Source organism: Microcebus murinus, chromosome 5 (genome assembly GCF_040939455.1).
Source record: "Microcebus murinus isolate Inina chromosome 5, M.murinus_Inina_mat1.0, whole genome shotgun sequence".
NCBI lineage: Eukaryota > Metazoa > Chordata > Mammalia > Primates > Cheirogaleidae > Microcebus > Microcebus murinus.
Genome location: NC_134108.1, coordinates 50,011,380 through 50,034,173, shown reverse-complemented (window position 1 = coordinate 50,034,173; position 22,794 = coordinate 50,011,380). Strand labels below are relative to the sequence as shown.

At 36.4% G+C, this 22,794-nt stretch overlaps 1 protein-coding gene and 1 pseudogene across 2 annotated transcripts in view; one reads left to right on the top strand and one right to left on the bottom strand.

The window, feature by feature from the left end:
• The window catches only part of AFG1L (AFG1 like ATPase), a 182,149-nt gene that overhangs the window by 68,890 nt on the left and 90,465 nt on the right, over positions 1–22,794 (top strand). For both annotated transcript variants that reach the window (XM_076003078.1, XM_076003079.1), the window contains exon 7: positions 14,081–14,139. In XM_076003078.1, the coding sequence (XP_075859193.1) occupies positions 14,081–14,139 (59 nt within the window). The remainder of the gene's footprint in view (positions 1–14,080; positions 14,140–22,794) is intronic.
• On the bottom strand, positions 11,177–12,318 carry LOC105864928 (small ribosomal subunit protein eS1-like; annotated as a pseudogene).

The following is a 22,794-nucleotide window of genomic DNA, read 5'->3' as shown; positions in this document are numbered from 1 at the left end:
TTTGTGGCACTAATAAGTAGGGGCATATATAGTCAAGTATTTTAGAAATTGAAATATGCCTTCTACTTTTCAAATTACTAGAAATGACAAAAGATCAAAGAAAAAATAGTTCTTAGAGCAAAAGCTAGAAAATAGCAAAAAAAGTATGAACAAAATGCATGAAACAAGATCAGACATCTCAATGACAGGAAATATAAATGGGTTAAGTTCCTTTATTTTAAACCCAGAATCTTTTCTGGTATGCCTGAGTAAGGTACTAGCAAAATGATCTTCCTACAGATAACAATGATAAATTCTGAGCAAACTATACAACTATTTGAAGGTTCTAGAAAGTGAAAAAAGGCTGGCAGATTCTAGAGGAGTTGTTAACATTTTAAGGTTTTCGTTGGATACTGTAAAATACTTTCCAAAAAGTTTACATTAAATGTTACTATTGTGAGGAGCACGTGAGAATGCCTTTCACATTTTATCTTAGTCACTAAACCTTATTATTTTTAATTATTGAGAGAGACTCAGCTTTTCCTGAAGTCTATTTAATCTGACATTAATAAACGTATGTCAGCTTTTGCATTAGACGGTATGGTGTATCTTTTTGCATCCAATTACTCTCAGTCTATCTGTGTCTATTAAAGTAAATCTTTTGGTATTTTTTCTATCTATTCTGGTAATCTCTACCTTTTAATTGGAATGTTTGGTTCACTAACATTTAATGTTTAGGTCTATGATTTTATTCCTTGTTTTATTTTTATTTTTGTCCCTTCTTTTCCTTTTTCTACCCCCCCCTTTTTTGATTATTGAATATATTCACAGTGAAGATGGATTTGAGGTAGATGGGGAGGTTAGGTGTCCAGGCTCGCTTCCCAAGGTGGTAGAAGCTGAGGCAAGCCCTGTGGGCAGGCCCTGGTGAGTGGAGACAATCAGGCAGCTGTCCCCTCTGCATGTCCTGTACCTAGACCTGGGCCCTAGGCTCCAGCAGAGGATGCTTGTGCAGGGCTCAGCCTTTCCTTCCTCAGTTTATGGCAGTAGTAGGCCTGTGTTCCTGACTCCTGGGCCATGGTGCTGACGTTTGTCTGATCGGGATTCTATTGTAGGTAAATCAAGCGTTGTATGGTGGTTCGTAGAAGATAGTTTTGATCCTAATATCAGTTCAACAGGGCATTTTTTTTGTCTAGTACCAAAATAAGCTACATAAGTTCCTAATCTGGACTACACCTGGACAAGAGCGATTTCTCTGCCTTACCACCAGTGTACTACTATAGTTAGTTTCATCTCTAATCATTTATGATATCAAAAAGAAGAAATATTTTCAACATTATGGAATTAATTAAAAGATCTTTGACAGCAAGCTTTACCTAAGTTTGTTGTTGACAAGGGAGGAAAAGATTGTGCCATTATTGTAAAAGAAAAGTCACAAAGAAAGATGCTAAGGACTATGCCAACTCATCCATACAATTTTTCTTCAGACTAGGGCCAAAACCACATTGAATTTAAATGAACTATTTAAAGAAATTAGTTGAAGAAGTCCAGCCGTGCACACTAACACCCCATCCAGTTGTAAGGGCTTCAGATTCTAAAGTCAAGTTGGAGTCAAAGTGAAAGCTGTTGATGACTGAGCCTCAGCCACTCACACTTGGTGATGAAATAGATGGTTTTAAAAGTTAGCAGGAGTGTTGTGGTCACTGCCATTAGTTTTTTCATGGCTGAGTTTGGGTCTTCTCCATGTATAAAATGTTCTCAGAAATGCATAAGTTGTGTTCTCTCATTGAAGACTGAAGTCATATGTTTAAGTTCATTGACTTCTATTATATAAAGAATCTCTGGTGTGAAAAACGACATCATTGGTGTTTGATCTTACTGAAAATAATTATATAAGCATATAGATGGTAGTATTTTTGCAATCAATAGCATTTTATAAATGTAGCATTTTATAAACAGAGAATTAGCATTTTCATGGTTCTTTAAAAAAAAGACCTTCTGGAGCCTATAATTTCCTTGAATTCCCATTACCACTGTTATAGGGTGTTGGACCCTTTAAAATGTGATAGGATATCCAAAATGGAGAGTAGACAATTATTATTTGAATAAAAAAGGAATTTGATTTACAGAACTATTTGTAGGATTGATGGAAAGGTTTTCATCTCTAAAGCAGTTTTCATTGGAAACATTAGCCTTGTGGTAAGTTAGCAACAATAGATGGGTAGATCAATTTGACTTTTCTTTCTGACTTTTTTTTTTTTTTTTTTTTTTGAGACAGAGTCTCACTCTGTTGCCTGGGCTAAGGTGCCCTGGCGCCAGCCTAGCTCAGAGCAACCTCAAACCCCTGGGCTCAAGCAATCCTCCTGCCTCAGCCTCCCAAGTAGCTGGGACTATAGGCATGTGACTACATATGCCACCATGCCCGGCTAATTTTTTCTCTATATATTTTTTAGTTATCCAGCTAATTTCTTCCTGTTTTTTTTAGTAGAGATGGGATCTTGCTCTTGCTCAGGCTGGTCTCGAACTCCTGAGCTCAAATGATCCGCCCACCTCAGCCTCCTAGAGTGCTATAGGCGTGAGCCACCATGCCCAGCCTCTTTCTGACTTTTTAATTTATATGTCAACAAACATGTTACAGGTTGAGCATCTCTAATCTGAAAATCTGAAATCTAAAGTACTCTAAAATGGAAACTTTCTGAGTGCTGACATGATACCACAAGTGGAAAATTCCATACCTGAACTCTTGTTTTGACAAGTTGCAGTCAAAACATGTGTGATGGGCTTATTGAAGGACTAGAGCAGTGTGCATTCACAACAGAACAAAAAATCATGTCAGTTTATAAAATCAAAGAGAGACTTCTAAGACAAAAACTGTTGTTAATGAGGCAGATGACTTTGGAGGAAACATTTAGAAAATCTTGCCAGCAGAATGCCTGCTCGTCCCTAGAGGACTCACTTCCTGGTCCCTCAACTACTTCTGATGTTTCTTCTCACCTAAAAACATAAAATACAGTGTACAGTAACCTTTTAATCAAAACATACCAAGGCAGGTGGAGACTGGAAGCCTGCCACTGTTTGTCGTTACTGTTATTTAACAGCTGTTACAGGGATTCCGGTGATGCTACTGTTTTGCTTACTTATCCTGAACATATTATTTTTTCACTTTATTAATGATATGTCTTTTTTTTTTTTTTGAGACAGAATTTCACTCTGTTGCCTAGGTTAGAGTGCAATGTCATCATTATAGCTCAGTGCAACCTCAAACTCCTGGGCTCAAGTAATCCTCCTGCCTTGGCCTCCCAAGTAGCTGGGACTACAGGCATGCACTACCACACCTGGCTAATTTTTGTATTTTTTGTAGAGATGGGGTTTTGCTCTTGCTCAGGCTGGTCTAGAACTTCTGGCCTCAAGCAATCCTGCCTCAGCCTCCCAGAGTGCCAGGATTAGAGGTGTGAGCCACCACTCCCAGCTGATATGTCATATTTTTTATTGTTAAGTACTTATTCGTGAATAAGTATAAGAAAGTGATTACTGTGTTGGTGGTATAGTGGTGAGCATAGCTGCCTTCCAAGGAAGTGATTGCTTATCAGTAGCGTATAAATGCACAGTCAGGAATGATGGTAATGCCAAACCGCCATAGATTGTCTACATGGGTGGCTGAGATAGTGACACCTTTGCTTTCTGATTATTCAATGTATACAAACTTTGTTCCACGTACAAAATTACTAAAAATATTGTATATTGATTGTCCTTAGGATTCTTCAGCAAAAAAATATTATGTATAAGGTATATATGAAACAAATTAATTTAATGAATTTATTTTTATACTTGGGTCCCATCACCAAGATATCTAATTATGTATATGCAAATACTACAAAATCTGAAAAAATTCAAAATCCAAAATACTTCTGGTCCCAACCATTTTTGGATGAGAGACACTCATCCAAAGAGATACTGTATTGGTATCTTTTATTTATTTATTTATTTTTAAGACTGGTCAAGTGGAGCAGTGGGAGTAGAGAAGGAACAAAGGAATCTGTAACTGGTTGTGATCAATTAGTTGTAAACACCACTGCACTCGAACCGACCAGTATTGGTATTTTTTAAAATAAGCCCCTATGCTCAACATAGTGGTGGTAGAGAACCTCAGTGCAATAAATTGAATTTCATTTATTGTTCTAAACTGACTGGAAGTTTAGGAGTTAGGGAGGAAAGAAGTATAGAAGGAATGAAAGAACCAAGAAAGTAAGAGAAAGGAAAGTGATGTAAATGCTGTTAATTTTCTATTTAACCCAAATATTTTTAGAGAAGAGACAGACATTGTCAAGTATATGTAAAATCTATGTGAGATCTGTATTATGATTTTATAAATTAAGTAAATGCATTAATAAATTCTGTTTCATTCAAAATTCCAAAACTATAGATCTGAGACAAATATTACTGGAAATAAAGAACATTTCATAATGATAACAGTGTCTATCAGAAAGCTATAACAATCATAAACATGTATATAACTAATAACATCTTCAAATGACACAAAGCAAGCAGTTTTTTTTTTTTTGAGACAGAGTCTCACTTTGTTGCCCAGGCTACAGAGTAAGTGCCGTGGCATCAGCCTAGCTCACAGCAACCTCAAACTCCTGGGCTCAAGCGATCCTGCTGCCTCAGCCTCCCAGTAGCTGGGACTACAGGCATGTGCCACCATGCCCGGCTACTTTTTTCTATATATTTTTAGTTGGCCAATTAATTTCTTTCTATTTATAGTAGAGCCGGGGTCTCGCTCTTGCTCAGGCTGGTTTCAAACTCCTGACCTCAAGCAATCCGCCCGCCTCGGCCTCCCAGAGTGTTAGGATTACAGGTGTGAGCCACCGCGCCCGGCCTCAAAGCAAACAGTTTTAATGAGAGAATTATACAATTAAAAATCATATTTGGCCGGGCGCGGTGGCTCACGCCTGTAATCCTAGCTCTCTGGGAGGCCGAGGCGGGCGGATTGCTCAAGGTCAGGAGTTCGAAACCAGCCTGAGCAAGAGCGAGACCCCGTCTCTACTATAAATAGAAAGAAACTAATTGGCCAACTAATATATATAGAAAAAATTAGCCGGGCATGGTGGCGCATGCCTGTAGTCCCAGCTACTTGGGAGGCTGAGACAGAAGGATCGCTTGAGCCCAGGAGTTTGAGGTTGCTGTGAGCTAGGCTGACGCCACGGCACTCACTCTAGCCTGGGCAACAAAGTGAGACTCTGTCTCAAAAAAAAAAAAAAAAAAAAAAATCATATTTGGATCTTTGAACATCCCTCTTGAAATAGTTGATTGAACAAAAATTCACGAAGCTATAAACAATCCCATCTATCCTGACCTAATTAGTATTATTAAACATGAAACTCAATAACTGCAGAATATAGTCCTTTCAAGTACAAATTATATGTTCACCAAGATTGAGCGTATGCTGGACCACAAAATAAGTCTCAATCAATGTACAGAGTTTAAAATCATACAGAATGTTTTCTGACCACAGTGCAATTAAATTAGAAAATATTTTGAAGCAAAATTTAATGAAAATATAATATCAAATATTTGGTGATGCTGCTAAATAGTTGTTTTTTTTTTTTTTTTGAGAGAGAGTCTCACTTGTTGCCCAGGCTAGAGTGAGTGCCGTGGCATCAGCCTAGCTCACAGCAACCTCAAACTCCTGGGCTTGAGCGATCCTACTGCCTCAGCCTCCCTAGTAGCTGGGACTACAGGCATGCGCCACCATGCCCGGCTAATTTTTTGTATATATATTTTTACTTGGTCAATTAATTTCTTTCTGTTTTTAATAGAGATGGGGTCTCGATCTTGCTCAGGCTGGTTTTGAACTCTGGACCTTGAGCAATCCACCTGCCTCGGCTTCCCAGAGTGTTAGGATTACAGGCGTGAGCCACCACGCCCGGCCTGCTAAATAGTTCTTAGAAGGAAATTTACAGTGTAAATGCTTTCTTAGAGAAAAAAAAGTCTAAAACCAGTGACCTAAGATTCAACCTGAAGAAGCTAGGAAAAGAAAGGTGAATTAAAACAAAACTAAGTATAATAGAAGGAAAATATAAGCTGAGAGGAGAAACCAATGAAGTAGAAAACAAACCCAAAACTGAGTTTTTTGAGATGAATAAAATTGCAAAATCCCTAACTAGATTGATCAAGAAAAAATATAATATCAAATTATGAATATTTAAAATTAAAGGGCTATCACAGATTCTACAAATATTAAAAGGATAAGGAGGTTATTATCAACAACTTTATGACAACAAATATGACAACTTAGATGAAATGGGCAAATGTATTGAAAATTACAATTTGCCAAAACTGGCACAAAATGAAACAGGTAATCTGAATATTTCTATAGTTATTAAAGAAATTGAATTCATTATCAGAAACCTTCCTACCAAAAAGTCCAGGCACAGAGGATTTCACTGATGAATTCTATCAAACATTTAAGGAAGAAATAACAGCAATCTTACATAAACTCTTTCAGAAAATAGAGGAGTGGGGAACACTTTCCAACTCATGTTATGTGACCAGCATACCTTAACTCCAAAACCTGACTAAGGCATTCCAAATAAAGAAAATTACAGGCCGGGCACGGTGACTCACGCCTGTAATCCTAGCTCTCTGGGAGGCCGAGGCGGGAGGAATTGCTCAAGGTCAGGAGTTCAAAACCAGCCTGAGCAAGAGCGAGACCCGGTCTCTACTGTAAATAGAAAGAAATTAATTGGCCAACTGATATGTATATAAAAAAAATTAGCCGGGCATGGTGGCGCATGCCTATAGTCCCAGCTACTTGGAAGGCTGAGGCAGAAGGATCGCTCGAGCCCAGGAGTTTGAGGTTGCTGTGAGCTAGGCTGATGCCACGGCACTCACTCTAGCCTGGGCAACAAAGCGAGACTCTGTCTCAAAAAAAAAAAAAAAAAGAAAATTACAGAAATAATATCTTTAAAAAATATACACATAAAAATAATTAACAAGGCCAGGTGTGGTGATTTGCATCTGTAGTCCCAGCGTTGAGGCAGGAGGATAGTTTGAGGTCAGGAGTTTGAGGCCAGCCTGGACAATATAGTGAGACCTTGTCTTTATTAAAAAAAAAAAAAAAAAAATTAAAGCTGGGAGTCGTGGTGTGCTCCTATAGTCCCAGCTACTTGGAAGGCTGAAGCAGGAGCATTGCTGGAGCCCAGGACTTTGAAGTTGCAGTGAGCTATGACAGAGTGAGACTGTGATTCAAAAAAAAAAAAAATAGAAATGGGGACTCACTCTTGCTCAGGCTGGTCTCAAACTCCTGAGCTCAAGTGATCCTCCTACATGGGCCTCCCAGAGTGCTAGGATTACAGGCACCGTGCCCAGCCACTTTTTAAAATGTATATTTTCCTTGTTGCTATTTAACATGTCAGTCTCTCCTCTAGCTGTTTGAACACATGGGATACAGCAATAACTGTTTTAATGTTCTTTGTCATTCCTAGATCTGTTTCTATTGATAAGTAGTCATCTTGGGCCATATTTTCTTGTTTCTCTACATGCCTGGTTCTTTTTTATTGGATGTTAGACATGTAAATTTTACCTTGTTGGATGTTGGATATTTTTGTATTCATATATATATATCCTTGAGCTTTGTTCTCTTAGAAACAGTTTGATTTGTGGGGTCGGGGGGTATGGCTTTTAAGCTTTGTATGGCAAGATCAGAGCAGCATTTAATCTAAGACTAATTTTTCTCACTACTGAGGCAAATCTTGTCTCTACCTAATATCTCATGAATTATGAGGTTTTCCAATCTGACTGGTGGGAACAGGTGTTATTCCCAGCCATGTGTGAGCCTCTGACGGTTTCCTCCAATACTTTCAGATGATTCTTTTCCCACCTTCAGGTAGTTTCCTCACACTTGTGCTGGCCAGTACTCAGCTGAGGACTCAACTGGGCCCCTCAGTGGGGTTCTCTCACTGGGCAGCTCTCTTTTCTCTGGGACTCTGCCCTGTGGACTCTAGCAGCCTTTTCCTCCCTGGACGCCAGTGCTTCTCCTCACGTTAGGGAGACTGCGAGGCTCTGCCTGGATTCCCCCTTCCTGTGCAGCAGCCCATACACTTTTCCCAGGCACTAAGCTGGGGCATTTGTAGCTCTTACTACATTTCTTTCCTACTTTGAGGGATAATGGTCCTTTGTTCTTGGTGTCCAATGTTTACACAAAGGTATGAACACAAGCTGCAGGGATCATGGAAGGCCACTCTAAAAGTTTGCTGCAGTGGATTTAAGGATGACTTGATATAGAATGTGGCATTTGATCAATAGATTGAGTAGTATTATAAAAGAAGGTACAAGAAGAGTCCTAAGCTCATGTTGATGCTTCCCTGAGAATACCCTTCCATCTTCTCTGCAGGGTGGCACCTTGCTCATTTTTCAATGTAGTCCTGTTGTACCTCTACAAAGCTGCCTTGAACCCCTAGATAAAATGACTAGCTTCCTTCTCTGAGTATTGCTTATACATTGTGTCCTTTTTAACTTCCTATTATGATTATGTTCTCGTTGTGTCTGTCAGCTGTCATAAATCCACTGGTCACACCATGGTTCTGAAATAGTCTGTAAGTTTTTGCGTCATTAAAGTCATTGGCTCTAATCCTAGGTCTACCAATTACTGGGTGGGAATTCAGCAAATTATTTTTAAAACCCTAAATGTCAGTTTCTTTATCTGTAAAATGGAGGTAAAAATATCTACTTTGTAGGGTTACAATGATTTGTGTATAGTAACTAGCAAATTGCCTGGCTCCTAAGAGGTATTCTGTAAATTTTAGTTCCTTCTTTTATTTATGTTTTGTCTTTGGCACTCATTACAGTGAAGATATAGTAGGAATTCATAAATGTAAGTGGAATTGAATATCAAACTATAATATGCTATTATAGCCAGTAAAATATTGTTTGAACTTTAGTTTTTTTTAAAAGAAGCTAAGTAGTTGTTGCTGCTTGAATAGTCTAAAGGTCCTCTTTTCTTTTAGTCTATAACAGAATAGGAATATGCTGGAAGAATAAATCAGATTGGTTCATATAATTATTTTGTCTTAATTTATCAAAAGACTTCTTTTAATGACCCATCTTAAAAGTTTTTATTTTACTCTAAACCAATATGTGCATATGTAAGTAAGCATTATTCAACTTCTTGTATTTGATACTTGGATTTTTAAGGAAAAGATCAGCATATCCATGTACATCTCCAAAGTATTTATGTAGGTACTTGTAATTACTTTAAAAATCCTCTTCGCATGTATTTAATCTGTAAGTATTATAGTTATTCACTGTGAAGAATTTAGAGGTACTTATACCATTTTCTACAAAATGAATGTCCCATAATTCCAGTATTCTATTTTATATGACCAAGTACTCATTTAAGTCTACATAGAGATTACTAAGAATCATAGGCAAGAACTGCTGAATTTTTAAATAGTATTTAGTAAATAATGACAAATGTTGATATAAATGTATTATAAAATCTTTATGTCTAAGAAAAATAATATTAAACAACTAATATTAAAAATGTTGGTGGCTAAAAAACATTTCAGGAAATGGATCTATTGCATTGATAATTAGCATAATATTTGAATTGCAAAAAACTCTTCAGTTTAATGAGTACAGTCCTTTTTCACTTAAGTGTCCTATAAAAACCTAAAGGTTTTCAGGCTAAATGATTTCTGTTTAGAATTCTGTTTAGAAATTACTCAGAACATAAAGTTTTGAATTATATATCCTTGTAAAGTCTGACGTTTCAAAAAAGTTAACCCTTTAAAAAATTAAGTCTGCAAGACTTAAAGTCATTGTTATGCTACTTTAACTTTGCTGATGAGTGGAAATCTTTTAATCAAGAGTATTACAAGTGGGCCTTTACATCTCTCATGGTCATTAACATACTAAAAGGTACATGCTTGTTAAATCTTCTCAGAGCCTTGTATGTCCATTAAAAAAAAGATGTGATTCTATAAGAAAGACCAAAAGGTTACCTTAGCATAAACTTTCATTTGTGTTATATCTTAGTTTTAATTCTATAATATTGTGCTCTTTGATATTCGCTAATATTATAAATAGGTTTTTTTCCCAGTAATTTCTTTTCTTCTTTTAAAAAATTATTTTTTTCCTTTTCCCTTTTTTCTTTATTCTACCGGAGTCTTCTCAGAACCAATAATTTTTTTTTTTTTTTTTTTTTTTTTTTGAGACAGAGTCTCACTTTGTTGCCCAGGCTAGAGTGAGTGCCGTGGCGTCAGCCTGGCTCACAGCAACCTCAATCTCCGGGGCTCAGCGATCCTACTGCCTCAGCCTCCGGAGTAGCTGGGACTACAGGCATGCGCCACCATGCCCGGCTAATTTTTTGTATATATATTTTTAGTTGGTCAATTAATTTATTTCTATTTTTGGTAGAGACGGGGTCTCGCTCAGGCTGGTTTCGAACTCCTGACCTTAAGCAATCCGCCCGCCTCGGCCTCCCAAAGTGCTAGGATTACAGGCGTGAGCCACCGCGCCCGGCCTAGAACCAATAAATTTTTAAAAGACCTTATTGAGGTATAATTGACATATAATAAATAGCACATTTTTTTTTTTGAGACAGAGTCTCACTCTGTTGCCCAGGCTAAGTGAGTGCTGTGGCGTCAGTCTAGCTCACAGCAACCTCAAACTCCTGGGCTCAAGCGATCCTCTTGCCTCAACCTCCAAGTAGCTGGGACTACAGGCATGCACCATCGTGCCCGGCTAGTTTTTTCTATATATTTTTAGTTGGCCAATTAATTTCTTTCTATTTTTTTAGTAGAGACAGGGTCTCGCTCTTGTTCAGGCTGGTTTCAAACTCTTGACCTGAGTGATCCGTCCACCTCGGCCTCCCAGAGTGCTAGGATTACAGGCGTGAGCCACTGCGCCTGACCAAAACAGCACATATTTAAAGGACACAATTTAAAAAATATTGACATACATATACATCTATGAAACTATCACCACAACCAATATAATGAACATTTCCATCACCCCTAAAAGTTTCCTTGTGCCTTTTTTTAGTCTCTCACTACCAAACCTGCCCTTCCTTCCCCAGGCAACCACTGATTTGCTTTCTGTTGTTATTATAGGTTAGTTTGCATGTTCTAGAGTTGTTTCTTTTTTTTTTAACCATCACAAAAGGACTTTGTGTTTGTCATTATTCAAAGTCTGAATTTTAAACAGATTCTTGGACTGGTGGTTCATATCCATTAGCTTATTCAACTTAGCACCCATCTCATCCCCAGTAACTTTTACTGTCTCTATCGTGAAGCTCCATGAGTTTTCTCAGTTTAGATAAGGGCTTCTTCTGGATTTTTACTTTTCTCACGAAGACATCACGGAGAGGATAAATAGGTTGGCAAGCCTTTTCTATGTCTTTTCCAATGCTATCTGGAATCAATTTACTGACCACTGCTTCCAAGTCATTCCTCTGCACCTCTTGGGTCATGATTTCCATCATCTTCTGAATTTGGTGAACCTGTTAGTGCTGAGTGTAAGAGGTCTTCTGTATTTGATTGTTGCATTTTTTAGTAAAACCAACACAGAACAGATAAAGCAAATAACCATTGGTAGTCTTGACATCAACATGCACTTCAATCACAGTCTGCAATTTTTTGACCATGGAACACATTTTGTCACAGGTGATCCATGCCATGAAGTTAGGCAGGCAGGCAGTTTTTGCCCTGAACATCTTCAGTAATCAGCTTGAGTTTTCTAAATGCAACTTCATCATTCTGCAAATTAGTAAGGCTCACTTCAAATATACGAACTTGAGGCCATCAGATGCAATTTTGGTTTCTTGAGTCCTGGTGACCACTGTTTTTCCAATGCTTTTTATTTTTTTATTTTTATTTATTTATTTTTTTTGAAACAGAGTCTCGCTTTGTTGTCCAGGCTAGAGTGAGTGCCATGGTGTCAGCCTAGCTCACAGCAACCTCAAACTCCTGGGCTCCAGTGATCCTTCTGCCTCAGCCTCCCGAGTAGCTGGGGCTACAGGCATGCGCCACCATGCCCGACTAATTTTTTTTTTTATATATATATCAGTTGGCCAATTAATTTCTTTCTATTTATAGTAGAGACGGGGTCTCGCTCTTGCTCAGGCTGGTTTTGAACTCCTGACCTTGAGCAATCCGCCCGCCTCGGCCTCCCAAGAGCTAGGATTACAGGCGTGAGCCACCGCGCCCGGCCTTCCAATGCTTTTTATATGGAACATAGCAATGATTTCATGCCATATCAATCTTTCTCAGAAAATGGGTCAGCCATATTCTTCTTGGCTCCCTTTTTGCTGCCCTTTGTAAGGTGCTTGTCAACCGCCATGGTGCTGCTCAGAGTCAAAAGGGCTCTAGAGTTTTATATAAATGGAAGCACGCAGTATACAATCATTTTATTGGTGTGGGTTCTTTTACTCTACATAATTATTTTAAGATTCATCTATTTTGTTGTGTGTATGAATAGTTTATCTTTTTTATTGCTGAGTGGTATTTCATTGTACAGATAAGCCACAATTTATTTATCCATTCACCTAATGATGGACATTATTAGGTGACATTATTGGATTGCTTCCAGTTTTCAGCTATTAAAAATAAAGCTGAAGTTTTTAGCTATTATGAATAAAGCTGCTGTAAACATTGAATGTGTTTTAAAAATTATCTTATTTTCAATTTTTACCACTTTCTGGCAATCATGGCTGTCAACTCTTAATCATACAGCAGTGTTTTTACACACCTTCCCTAACAACTTGGTAATTAGGAAGGCTATGAAAATACTTACTTTTAAACCCATTTCCTACACTTTAACCATCTCACTCAATAGAGGTATTGAGTATAGGAAAGAAAAGTTCTCATTTTGAATTTTGAAATCCAAACAGCCTGGCCAGCGTTATCTTACCTTTTCCGATATCCTTAAATAAAAATTTTAAATGTAACTGAATTGAAACCTCTAGTCCTTAATTAACCAAAGTGCTTATGCAAATACTTTCCTTACTGTAATGATGTTGTGATGAATATTTTTCTAAAGAGAATAAATGTTTCCTAATGACCATATTTTATTTCCATAAGTAAATGTGGCATTTGAAGTCTTATCTTAGTCACCAAATTTTCTCTAAACAAGAAAACATAGAAAAGATACCATAATGCCATACTTTAAAAGAAAAATAATTGAGAACACATAATCTGTGTTTTTTATTACTGAAACACCTTTTTACTGTTCCTATTTTTGTAATTAAAAAAAATCTCATGGCTTTATAAAGTGACTTTTAAAAGGAATGTTTTATGTGTAATAAAATTTCAACCTTTTGAAGAGATTTTCTAAGTAGTCTCCATTTTTAAAGGAAAATATGTAAACCTTAAAATATGTTGCCCTGTTCCACTTGTTTGTTCTTGACAATAGGCATGTTTGTGTGTATGTATATGTGTGTGAACATACATACACTGTGATACATACATATATTTAAAACATCTTTTTATGGTGATAAATGCTACCTGTTTATGATATAATAATATTGCATTTATAGTTTATTAAGAATAGAATTTTAAGTTTTAGACAATTTCATTTAAAGTATCATTTCTTTACCTTCATATCAAATATATAACCTTGGTATATATACATGAACAATTCTATTGATGTGTTTTCGAAAAGGTTAATCTTATTATATAACTTTTAGTTCTTTACTGAGAACTTTTATTATGGAGTGAGAAAAGGAGACTATGTTTTCTTTCCTAGTAGAATCCTATATTTTCAAGTATTAAGTACTTTAAAAATACGTAACCTTCTTATTTTCAGTTATTGACTTAGGATTTTGGAAGTGATATCTTCAGAATTCTGTTATTGCTTCTTACAGTTTAAAGCTAATTTGATTGAATGTTTTTGATCTTCTTTCTGTGACTATTATTTTTTCTTTCATTAAAATTATAATGAATTTTGGTAGTATCTGAATAAAAACACTTTGGGCCTTTTTTTGGTTGTTGTTCTTATATCTTTTTTTTTTTAATCAGTAGAAAGCTTTATTTGCTAGGCTGAATCATAAACTAACATTATGATGTAGGCTAAGTAAAAAGCTAATACCAACTTTTTCTTTCAGATCTCTATAAAAATGGACTCCAAAGGGCTAACTTTGTACCATTCATAGCGGTCCTGAAGGTAAAAAAAAAATCACTTACTTGTGTTCACTAAGATCATATTGATTGATAATCAAGGACTTCAGGCAGAATTAATTTTGATTTTTAGATAGTAATAGTCAAACATGCTAAAGGAGAAAAGAATCTTTTTTATATAATTCCATGTGTATACTGGAAAAATTATAAAATACAGTCTAAACTATTCTTTAACTGAAACATTTGATAGTTTGCATTTGACAAATTGCTCATAAATATTGTAGTGGAATGTTTAAACTTATACATTTGTTTCTGAAAAAAAAATCTTTAATGTTCCCTGTTTCCTTCAGGTTAATGGCCATTATTAACATGTTTTCCCAGCTATTAAAGTTGCTATTCTAGAATAGCATTATTATAAAAATATTCTAATATATTTAAATGTGATTGCCATCAACTTATCATGAAATTATGTCAAGTTGAGGCACATAAATGGTTTAAATATTTGTGTGTATCATCACTGCATAGAGTTTAAAATAGTCTTCATTACAATATGATTAAGAATAAAATAGCCTCCTTTTTTACTGTTAATTTTAAGTAATTTTTATGTGATTATTTAATAATTCCACATTCTACCAATATTTATTGAGAACCTACTATGTGTAAAGTGCCACATTAGGCATAATGGATAATGTAATTATGAAATAACCTGTTTCTTGCTTGAAAGTCATTTATAATCTAGTTGAAGATGTAAAATGTATACAAACACTTATAACAGAAAGCAAAATATATAGTAAGTACCAAAAAGAAGCACAATTATGTGCCACAATATAATTTTCATATATTTGGTACACTATTTATCCTAGTCTCTATCAACATATCTGAAGAAAGGATAAAGTTTTTTTTCTTTTAAACAGAACTTCAAAAATTCTTACCAAGAAGGAGGAGTTAAAACATTTTATCTTCAGATATTCTAAAGACATAGTCAGACAATGTTTTAGACATGTATAATACTTTAGTTGGAATTATTGTTAGTGCCAAACTTTATTCCCTATGCTATACTTAGGAGAATTCAAACATCTGTTTCCTTGACCAATTTTAGGTTCCCAAAGGGTTTTAATTTCTCTGAGCTATTTATAGATGTAGGAAAATGTACTTTTGGAAGATTTATGCTGCTAGTAATTTTCTTCCCTTTATATTTATGTTTTGCATTTGGGGAGAAGGTAGGTTTGCAGTGTTTTCTCCATGCTAGGAATCCAAAGTAATATGGTGTGCATATATTCCAAAATATAAACAGGGAAGCTAAGAAAAATAGATGCTAAAAATAGTGACTTCATATAGCATAAATTCACAAAACATAAGAAGAGAAGGCTCACAGAATGAAACAAGTTAAGAGGTTCTCAGAGAACTTTGAGCTGTACTTCTTTTTTTCCCCCCCAAACTTTTTTGTTTTTGTTTTTTGGTGAGTAATTTATCATATCTCAATATAGAATATTAATAGCACTACTAATAGGCAACTAAATTGGCCAGACTGAATTTAATTTCCTTTCCCTTTTGCACTCTTAATTTTTTTTGAAGAGGAAGAAAAACCAGAGATAATATAGAATTTGTAATTGAACATGAACTGAAAGAATTTGAAATTAAACAAAAACTGAACTTCCCAGGAAACTGAAAAGCAGATTGGATGAGAAAAGATCTAAAATGTCTAGCTTATTGAGAGACTTTTCACATATAACAAAACATCAGCTCAATGAAATGAAAACTAGAGTTGGTTTCCCTGGAGCTTTTCTGTTGGGCATATGAAATTTCCCTCATAAGAAAAGGTTGTTTCTTCTTGTTTTGAGAGTCTTGCTCTGTTGCCCAGGCAGGAGTACAGTGGCCCAATCATACCTCATTGCAGCCTCAAACTCCTGGGCTCAAGCAATCCTCCTACCTTAACCTCCCAAGTAGCTAAGATTGCTACAAGTATATGCCAGTATACACCCAGCTAATTTTTTTTTTTTTTTGTATTTTTAAAAATTGTTTTATAGAGACAAGGTCTCACTATGTTGCCCAGTCTGGTCTCAGACTCCTGGCCTCAAGAGATCATTTTGCCTCAGCCTCACAAAGCACTGGATTACAGGCGTGAACCAATGTGTCTGGCCCAGGTTGTTTCCTATTAACTTAAATGACATTTTGCCTATACACAGATGCTAGTGTTATTCTTTATTTTGGCCCAACTGAGAGACTTATATAGGAGAAGTTTATCTTAAAACAAATAGGGAATCTCTAAATCTCTCTAAAAAGAGATTATTATGCATAAGATAGAAATTTATTGAGGAAAAAGTACATTGTAAAAATCCATTTTTTCCTTTATGTTGTTCTCTATAAATCAAATGATAACAAGTTTATAATTCACCACAGAAGCTTGTGATTTGTTGCTTGGGGTATTTAAAAATAACAAAACTTATATAATCTCTTAATAAACAATGATATTTTCCTAAGATAGCGGGAATGATGAGGAGTGTTAATATGCTATTCAAAGCCACAGGTCCATCAACACATGAATAAATAAATAAAATGTTGAATATTCTACAATAGAATATTATACTGCCTTAAAACATAATGAAATTCTAATACATGGTGTAATATGGATGAACCTTGAAAACATTATACTAAGTGAACTAAGCCAGGCACAAAAGCACAAATACTATATGATGCACTTATAAGTACCTAGAAAAGACAAGTTCATAGAGACAGACGGTAGCATCAGGGTTACCAGGGTTGAGAGGAAGGAGGAATAGGGAGTTATTGTTTAATGGGTATAGAGTTTCTGTTCGAGATGATGAAGTTCCAGAAATTGATAGTGATGATGGTCATACAACATCATGAATTGTCTTCAAGTTTTATCCATGTTGTAACATGTGTCAGAATTCCATTCCTTTTTATGGCATAACAATATTCCATTGTATGTATATGCCAAATTTTGTTTATTCATTCATCCATCAATGGACATTTGAGTTGTTTCCACCTTTCTGCTATTATGAATATTGCTGCTATGAACGTGTGTTTTCAAATATATTTTGGAGTCCCTGCTTTAAAATCTTATGGATATAGACCCAGAATTGGTATTGCTGGTTCCAGTAGTAATTGTATGTTTAATTTTTTGAGGAACTGCCATGGGGTTTTCCATAGCTGCAGCACCACTATACATTCCCATCGGCAATAAACAAGGATTCTAATTTCTCCACATCCTTACCAATACTTATTTTCTTTTACCCCCACCCCTTCCTCCCCCCCCCATAATAGCCATCCTAATGGGTGTGAAGTGGTGTCTCATTGTGGTTTTGATTTGCATTTCCCAAATAATTAGTGATGTTGAACATCTTTTCATGTGCTTATTTGCAATCTGTTTATCTTCTTGGTGGATCTTATTTAAGCTTTCTGTTTTAGGTAGCTTTATTTGGACATTATTCTGGCAGGAGAAGGGGAGGCACTGCTTCTCTTTACTCCTAGATATAGGTACCAATCCAGGTTCCCTATTTGGCCTCTATTGACACCTGAGGGGGGAAGTGGGAGGTGCTCCTTGTGACCTGTAACTGCTGAGAGTTCCAGCTCCCCACGTGATCTCCACTGATGTCATATAGGGAGGAGGATGCTCATCACTGTCAGGCTGGCTGGGGTGAAAGTTCCAGCTCCTACTTGGCCTTCCGACATCACCCTGGTAAGCAGTATTGGGATTCCTCATTGCAGCCTTGTAAGGGTGGACTTCTGGGCTTCCCTCAGCCTTTGCTGGCATGGGTGATAGGTGGAGCCACAGTTTTTCTCTGTGGTGTTTGCTTCAACAGAACAGTTATTGTCTAAAAGTTTTCTCTTTCGTTAGGTTGTCTTTTCCTGGTCCTTGGGCTAAAGAGAGCAGACTTCTGTTGGGGCCTCATTTGTCTGTGTCCATTGGCATTTTGGGGTTGCTAGATTTTTCAGCTACAAGTTTGGGATACATGAGTCAAAATAATCCCCCTTGGCTGACCGCAATGGCTCATGCCTATAATCCCAGCACTTTGGGATGTAGGAGGCTTGCTTGAAGCCAGGAGTTTGAGACTAGCCTGGGCAACGTAGAGAGACCATGTCTCTACAAAAAGCTGAAAAATTAGCTGGGCATGGAGGCGTGTTGTTCCCTTGGCCCCAGCTATTCAGGAGGCTGAGCCAGGAGGATTACTTGAGCCCAGGAATTTGAGGTTACAGTGAGTTGTGATCACGCCACTGCACTCCAGCTTGAGTGACAGGAGTGTAACCCTGTCTTTTAAAAAAAAAAACAAGTTGAGAAATCAGCAAAAAGCAAAATGTATTGAAGATGGATCCTATCTGTAGAGGCCTTTATAAACAGAAATGAAATAGCAGGCACAGGAAGGAAGCAGCAGGAACAGGGAGGAGGGGCCGAGATGAACTAACAAGTAAAAGCATATGACAAATATACTTTGGAAGGACTATCTCAGGAAATGGGAGAATTTTTCAGATAAAACTCTTATGTATTTTAAGAAAAATTACAGAAGTCATAGTACTGATTAAATAATAGATCAGAGATTAAATAACTGTAAGATGAGATGAAAAGTAAGCTGGCAGAACCAAGAAAATAGACTGAGGGTGGACTCATTAAAAGAATAAAAAGCATCTTAGAAAAAGCAAATTATAGAATCAACACTGCTAAAAATAAAATCAGTGATAAAGAAACCAAATTTATGAAAGGTCACACAAAATGAGGCTGGAATAATCAGAGATAAAAACTATTACAGGCCAGGTGCAGTGGCTCACACCTGTAATCCTAGTACAGGACAAGGTAGGAGGATTGCTTGAGCCCAGGAGTTAAAGACCAGCTTGAGCAAGAGCAAGACCTCATCTCTACAAAAAAATAGAAAAATTAGCTGGGTGTAGTGGCATGCACCTGTAGTCCCAGCTACTCAGGAGGCTGAGGTAGGAGGGTCTCTTGAGCCTAGGAGTTTGAGGTAGCATTGAGCTAGGGTGATGCCACAGCACTCTTGCTGGGCAACAGAGTGAGACTCTATCTCAAAAAAACAAAACTATTACCAAGAAGATGCTAGAAATCACACAATAGAGATCTTATATTCATACAATTCATATGTCTAAAAAGGAGAACACACAGATGAAACAGGGCTGGGCACGGTGGCTCACGCCCATAGTCCTAGCACTCTGGGAGGCTGAGGCCGGCAGATAGTTTGAGCTCAGGAACTCAAGACCAGCTTGAGCAAGAGCAAGACCCCGTCTCTACTAAAAAAATAGAAAGAAATTAGCTGGACAACGAAAAATATATATAGAAAAAATTAGCCGGGCATGGTGGCGCATGCCTGTAGTCCCAGATACTTGGGAGGCTAAGGCAGGAGGATTGCTTGAGCCCAGGAGTTTGAGGTTGCTGTGAGCTATGATGACACCACAGGGGAAAAAAAAAAGTTACCTCAACTTTCCTGAGGTAACATTGGATTGATAGTCTAGATTAAAAATGCTCATTGCAGGCCGGGCGTGGTGACTCACGCCTGTAATCCTAGCTCTCTGGGAGGCTGAGGCGGGCAGATTGCTCAAGGTCAGGAGTTCAAAACCAACCTGAGCAAGAGTGAGACCCTGTCTCTACTATAAATAGAAAGAAATTAATTGGCCAACTAATATATATAGAAAAAATTAGCCGGGCATGGTGGCACATGCCTGTAGTCCCAGCTACTTGGGAGGCTGAGGCAGCAGGATTGCTTGAGCACAGGAGTTTGAGGTTGCTGTGAGCTAGGCTAATGCCACGGCACTCACTCTAGCCTAGGCAACAAAGCGAGACTCTGTCTCAAAAAAAAAAAAATGCTCATTGCAATTGGTATTAACGAATCAACACCTAAGTAGACATATAGGAATAACATTTATCAGGTGTCAGGCAGGTGGGAGGGAGGAGGAGGGGATGGGTATATACAAACATAATGAGTGAGATGTGCAACGTTTGGGGGATGGTCATGCTTGAAACTCTGACTCGAGGGAGGAGGGGGACATGGACAATATACGTAACCTTAACATTTGTACCCCCATAATATGCTGAAATTAAAAAAAAACATGCTCATTGCATATTTTCCAAACCTCATCAAGAAGAATACATTTTTTTCTGAAGCATAACTGAACTTCGAGGATAAAGAAAGAATCTTACAATCACATAGAAAAAAAATCAATAGGGAAAGGAATCAAGTTGGTCTGAGATTTGTCTACTACAAGTAGATACTATAGTAGAATAGAATAAAATAGTTTTTACTATATTCAATTTTTAAAAAAAATGTGACATCTGTTCAGCTAGGCTATCATATACATCTAACTCCATAGTTATATATTTTTGGATAGATATATGGTTATTTAGGAATTATAGTCCTCATGAAGCTTCCTGAACAAACTCCTTTAAGAGTTTATGCCACCAGTCAAAATTAATAACCTATAAATGGAGATATTGTGGTAAGAAAAGATTGGTGGTCATTGAATCTGATTAAACATTGTCTTATTCTGGTCTGCTAAGTCAGACAATAAAATTTTTTATCGTATCATGTGAGAATGCCTATAATTGAGTTAACTACAGGATGCTAAAAAGTATAGACAAGGGTCCCCAACCCACGCTAGCAGTTTGAGTGGAGGAGGTGGCACATTTGGGGAGGAGTATTCCCAAAGAGCAGATGGTGCTCAGACTGAGACTTAAAAGACAAGTAAGTTATCTGGCCAAGTGGGAAAGGGCATTTGTCATGGAGGAACAATCGCATGGAAAAGACATAGAAGCATGAGAATTGTAAATTAAAAATTATGTGATTAGTAATCAGTTTATTGAGATTTCTTTAAAATACTGTCGGTATTCTGTTTACTTGAAGCTTGGAGATTTATGTAAAACTTAACTTCTCATTTGTTTGTGTATTGTCTATGACTGTCCGCAGTGTAGTGGCAGAGTCAAGTAGCTGCAGCACTTAGAGTCTTCAAAGCCTAAAATATTCACTGTCTGACCCTTTACAGAAAGTTTGCTGGCCCTTGATCTATACAATATACAAAGGACAAACAACTGTTTAAAAGGATGTATGTAAATAACACATGTTTTCCTGTAAATTATGATTTGTTTTATGTGGTAGAAATCATGTGTCAGCATAGATTCATTAGTAGGTTTTGGAGACATGGCATTTAAAGAGCTTGCTGTATAAATGGTTGATCGAAGGAAGGAAGAAAGCTTGGTGAACCAAAAGCCAAGAGGGTGGTCCAGGATCAATTTCAAATAATTTAGTAACTTGAGAACAAATATCAGCTTTATAAGAAATGTATTCAATTTCATACATTTAAAAAGAATGATATGCCTTAAATATACATTCATTGAATAATATTTATTAAATATGTTCTCATTGCATTGTAAACATTTAAAATTATTGTGGTTAAAAGGAAAAGAGTACTAGTTGTATTGTGATCAGAATAGTTTCTTAGGTTAATTTCAATTAGACTACTCTTATTGGCCTTCTTGAAGATTGGATTGGCTGGCAAGCATTGCTATTCTCATCTGATCAAGTTCCAGCAATTCATGATATTTTAGACAGGTGTTTTATATTTGGGTAAAAATCTGTTCACTTGCATCAGTGACATTTCCATAAACCATTTTGTTTGGTTCATCCCATAATGAACCCTACAAGATAAATGCTATTCATAAGTTTTAAAGTTAAAAAAATTTTTCAATGTGAATTTCATTAACTTTCTTTTTATAATTTTCTTAATCAATTTAATAATGTGAACAAATCTAAAATAATCCCCTCATTGGAAATATCTCTGTGCAAGATTTTGTGTAGTGTTTTTGCCACATGGTGATAGATTCTGATATCAGTAATTTAGCACTTTGATTCTCATTCACAATGATAGTTTAGCAAGCTTCTTTCTTTTTCATGTCTTCTTAAAATTAAATGTTAGGTGATTGGTATATTACTAAAATAATAACTGTAGGCTGGTAAAAAATAACCAACAGGCATTCTATAATATAATTTTCTCTTTGATGAATTTCAGCTAGATAATGAAATTAGAGACAAATAAGATAATAATATTAACTATTATAAATATGAATTTTCCTTTTCCTGATAAAGAGTTGTCCATTTGGAAAGCATCTTAATCTGATGTAACATTTGTTTTGGGTTTAAATATTCAACACTATCATAACGATATTTCATAATCTAAGGTAGTAACAATTTTGTTATTATTTCAATTTTTGTAATATTTGTTTAATGTTCAGGTAATGACTTTATATCTTCTACTTGATTGTTAATGTTTCTTGACTGTTGTGCATCCTTTAAAACGTTGAAAAAAAATTTAGCTATATACTAGCCCTTATATTTTTGTTTTATTTTTTCTAAGGATTCTTATCATGATAGTGAACTCATTGAGAATATTTCCATGGCGTGATCTCCAGTTATAAACTTAGAAAAATTGTTTATAACCCCTAGATGAAATGCATCATTGTTCAGCCTTTATTTCACCACCTGAATTAGGATTTATAGACTCACTAAATAAACGTGTATTTGCCATTTTTTCCTGCCACAATTTTCATTTTACTGGTGAAATTGATTTGTCAGTTTGTTCATTATAGCTTTCAATACTAGAGCTTTCAGAACGCTAAATAATCAGAATCAGCCTTGGAGGCCAGTGTCAGCCTCCCTGACCTCCCCTGTGTTGTTACCTGAGT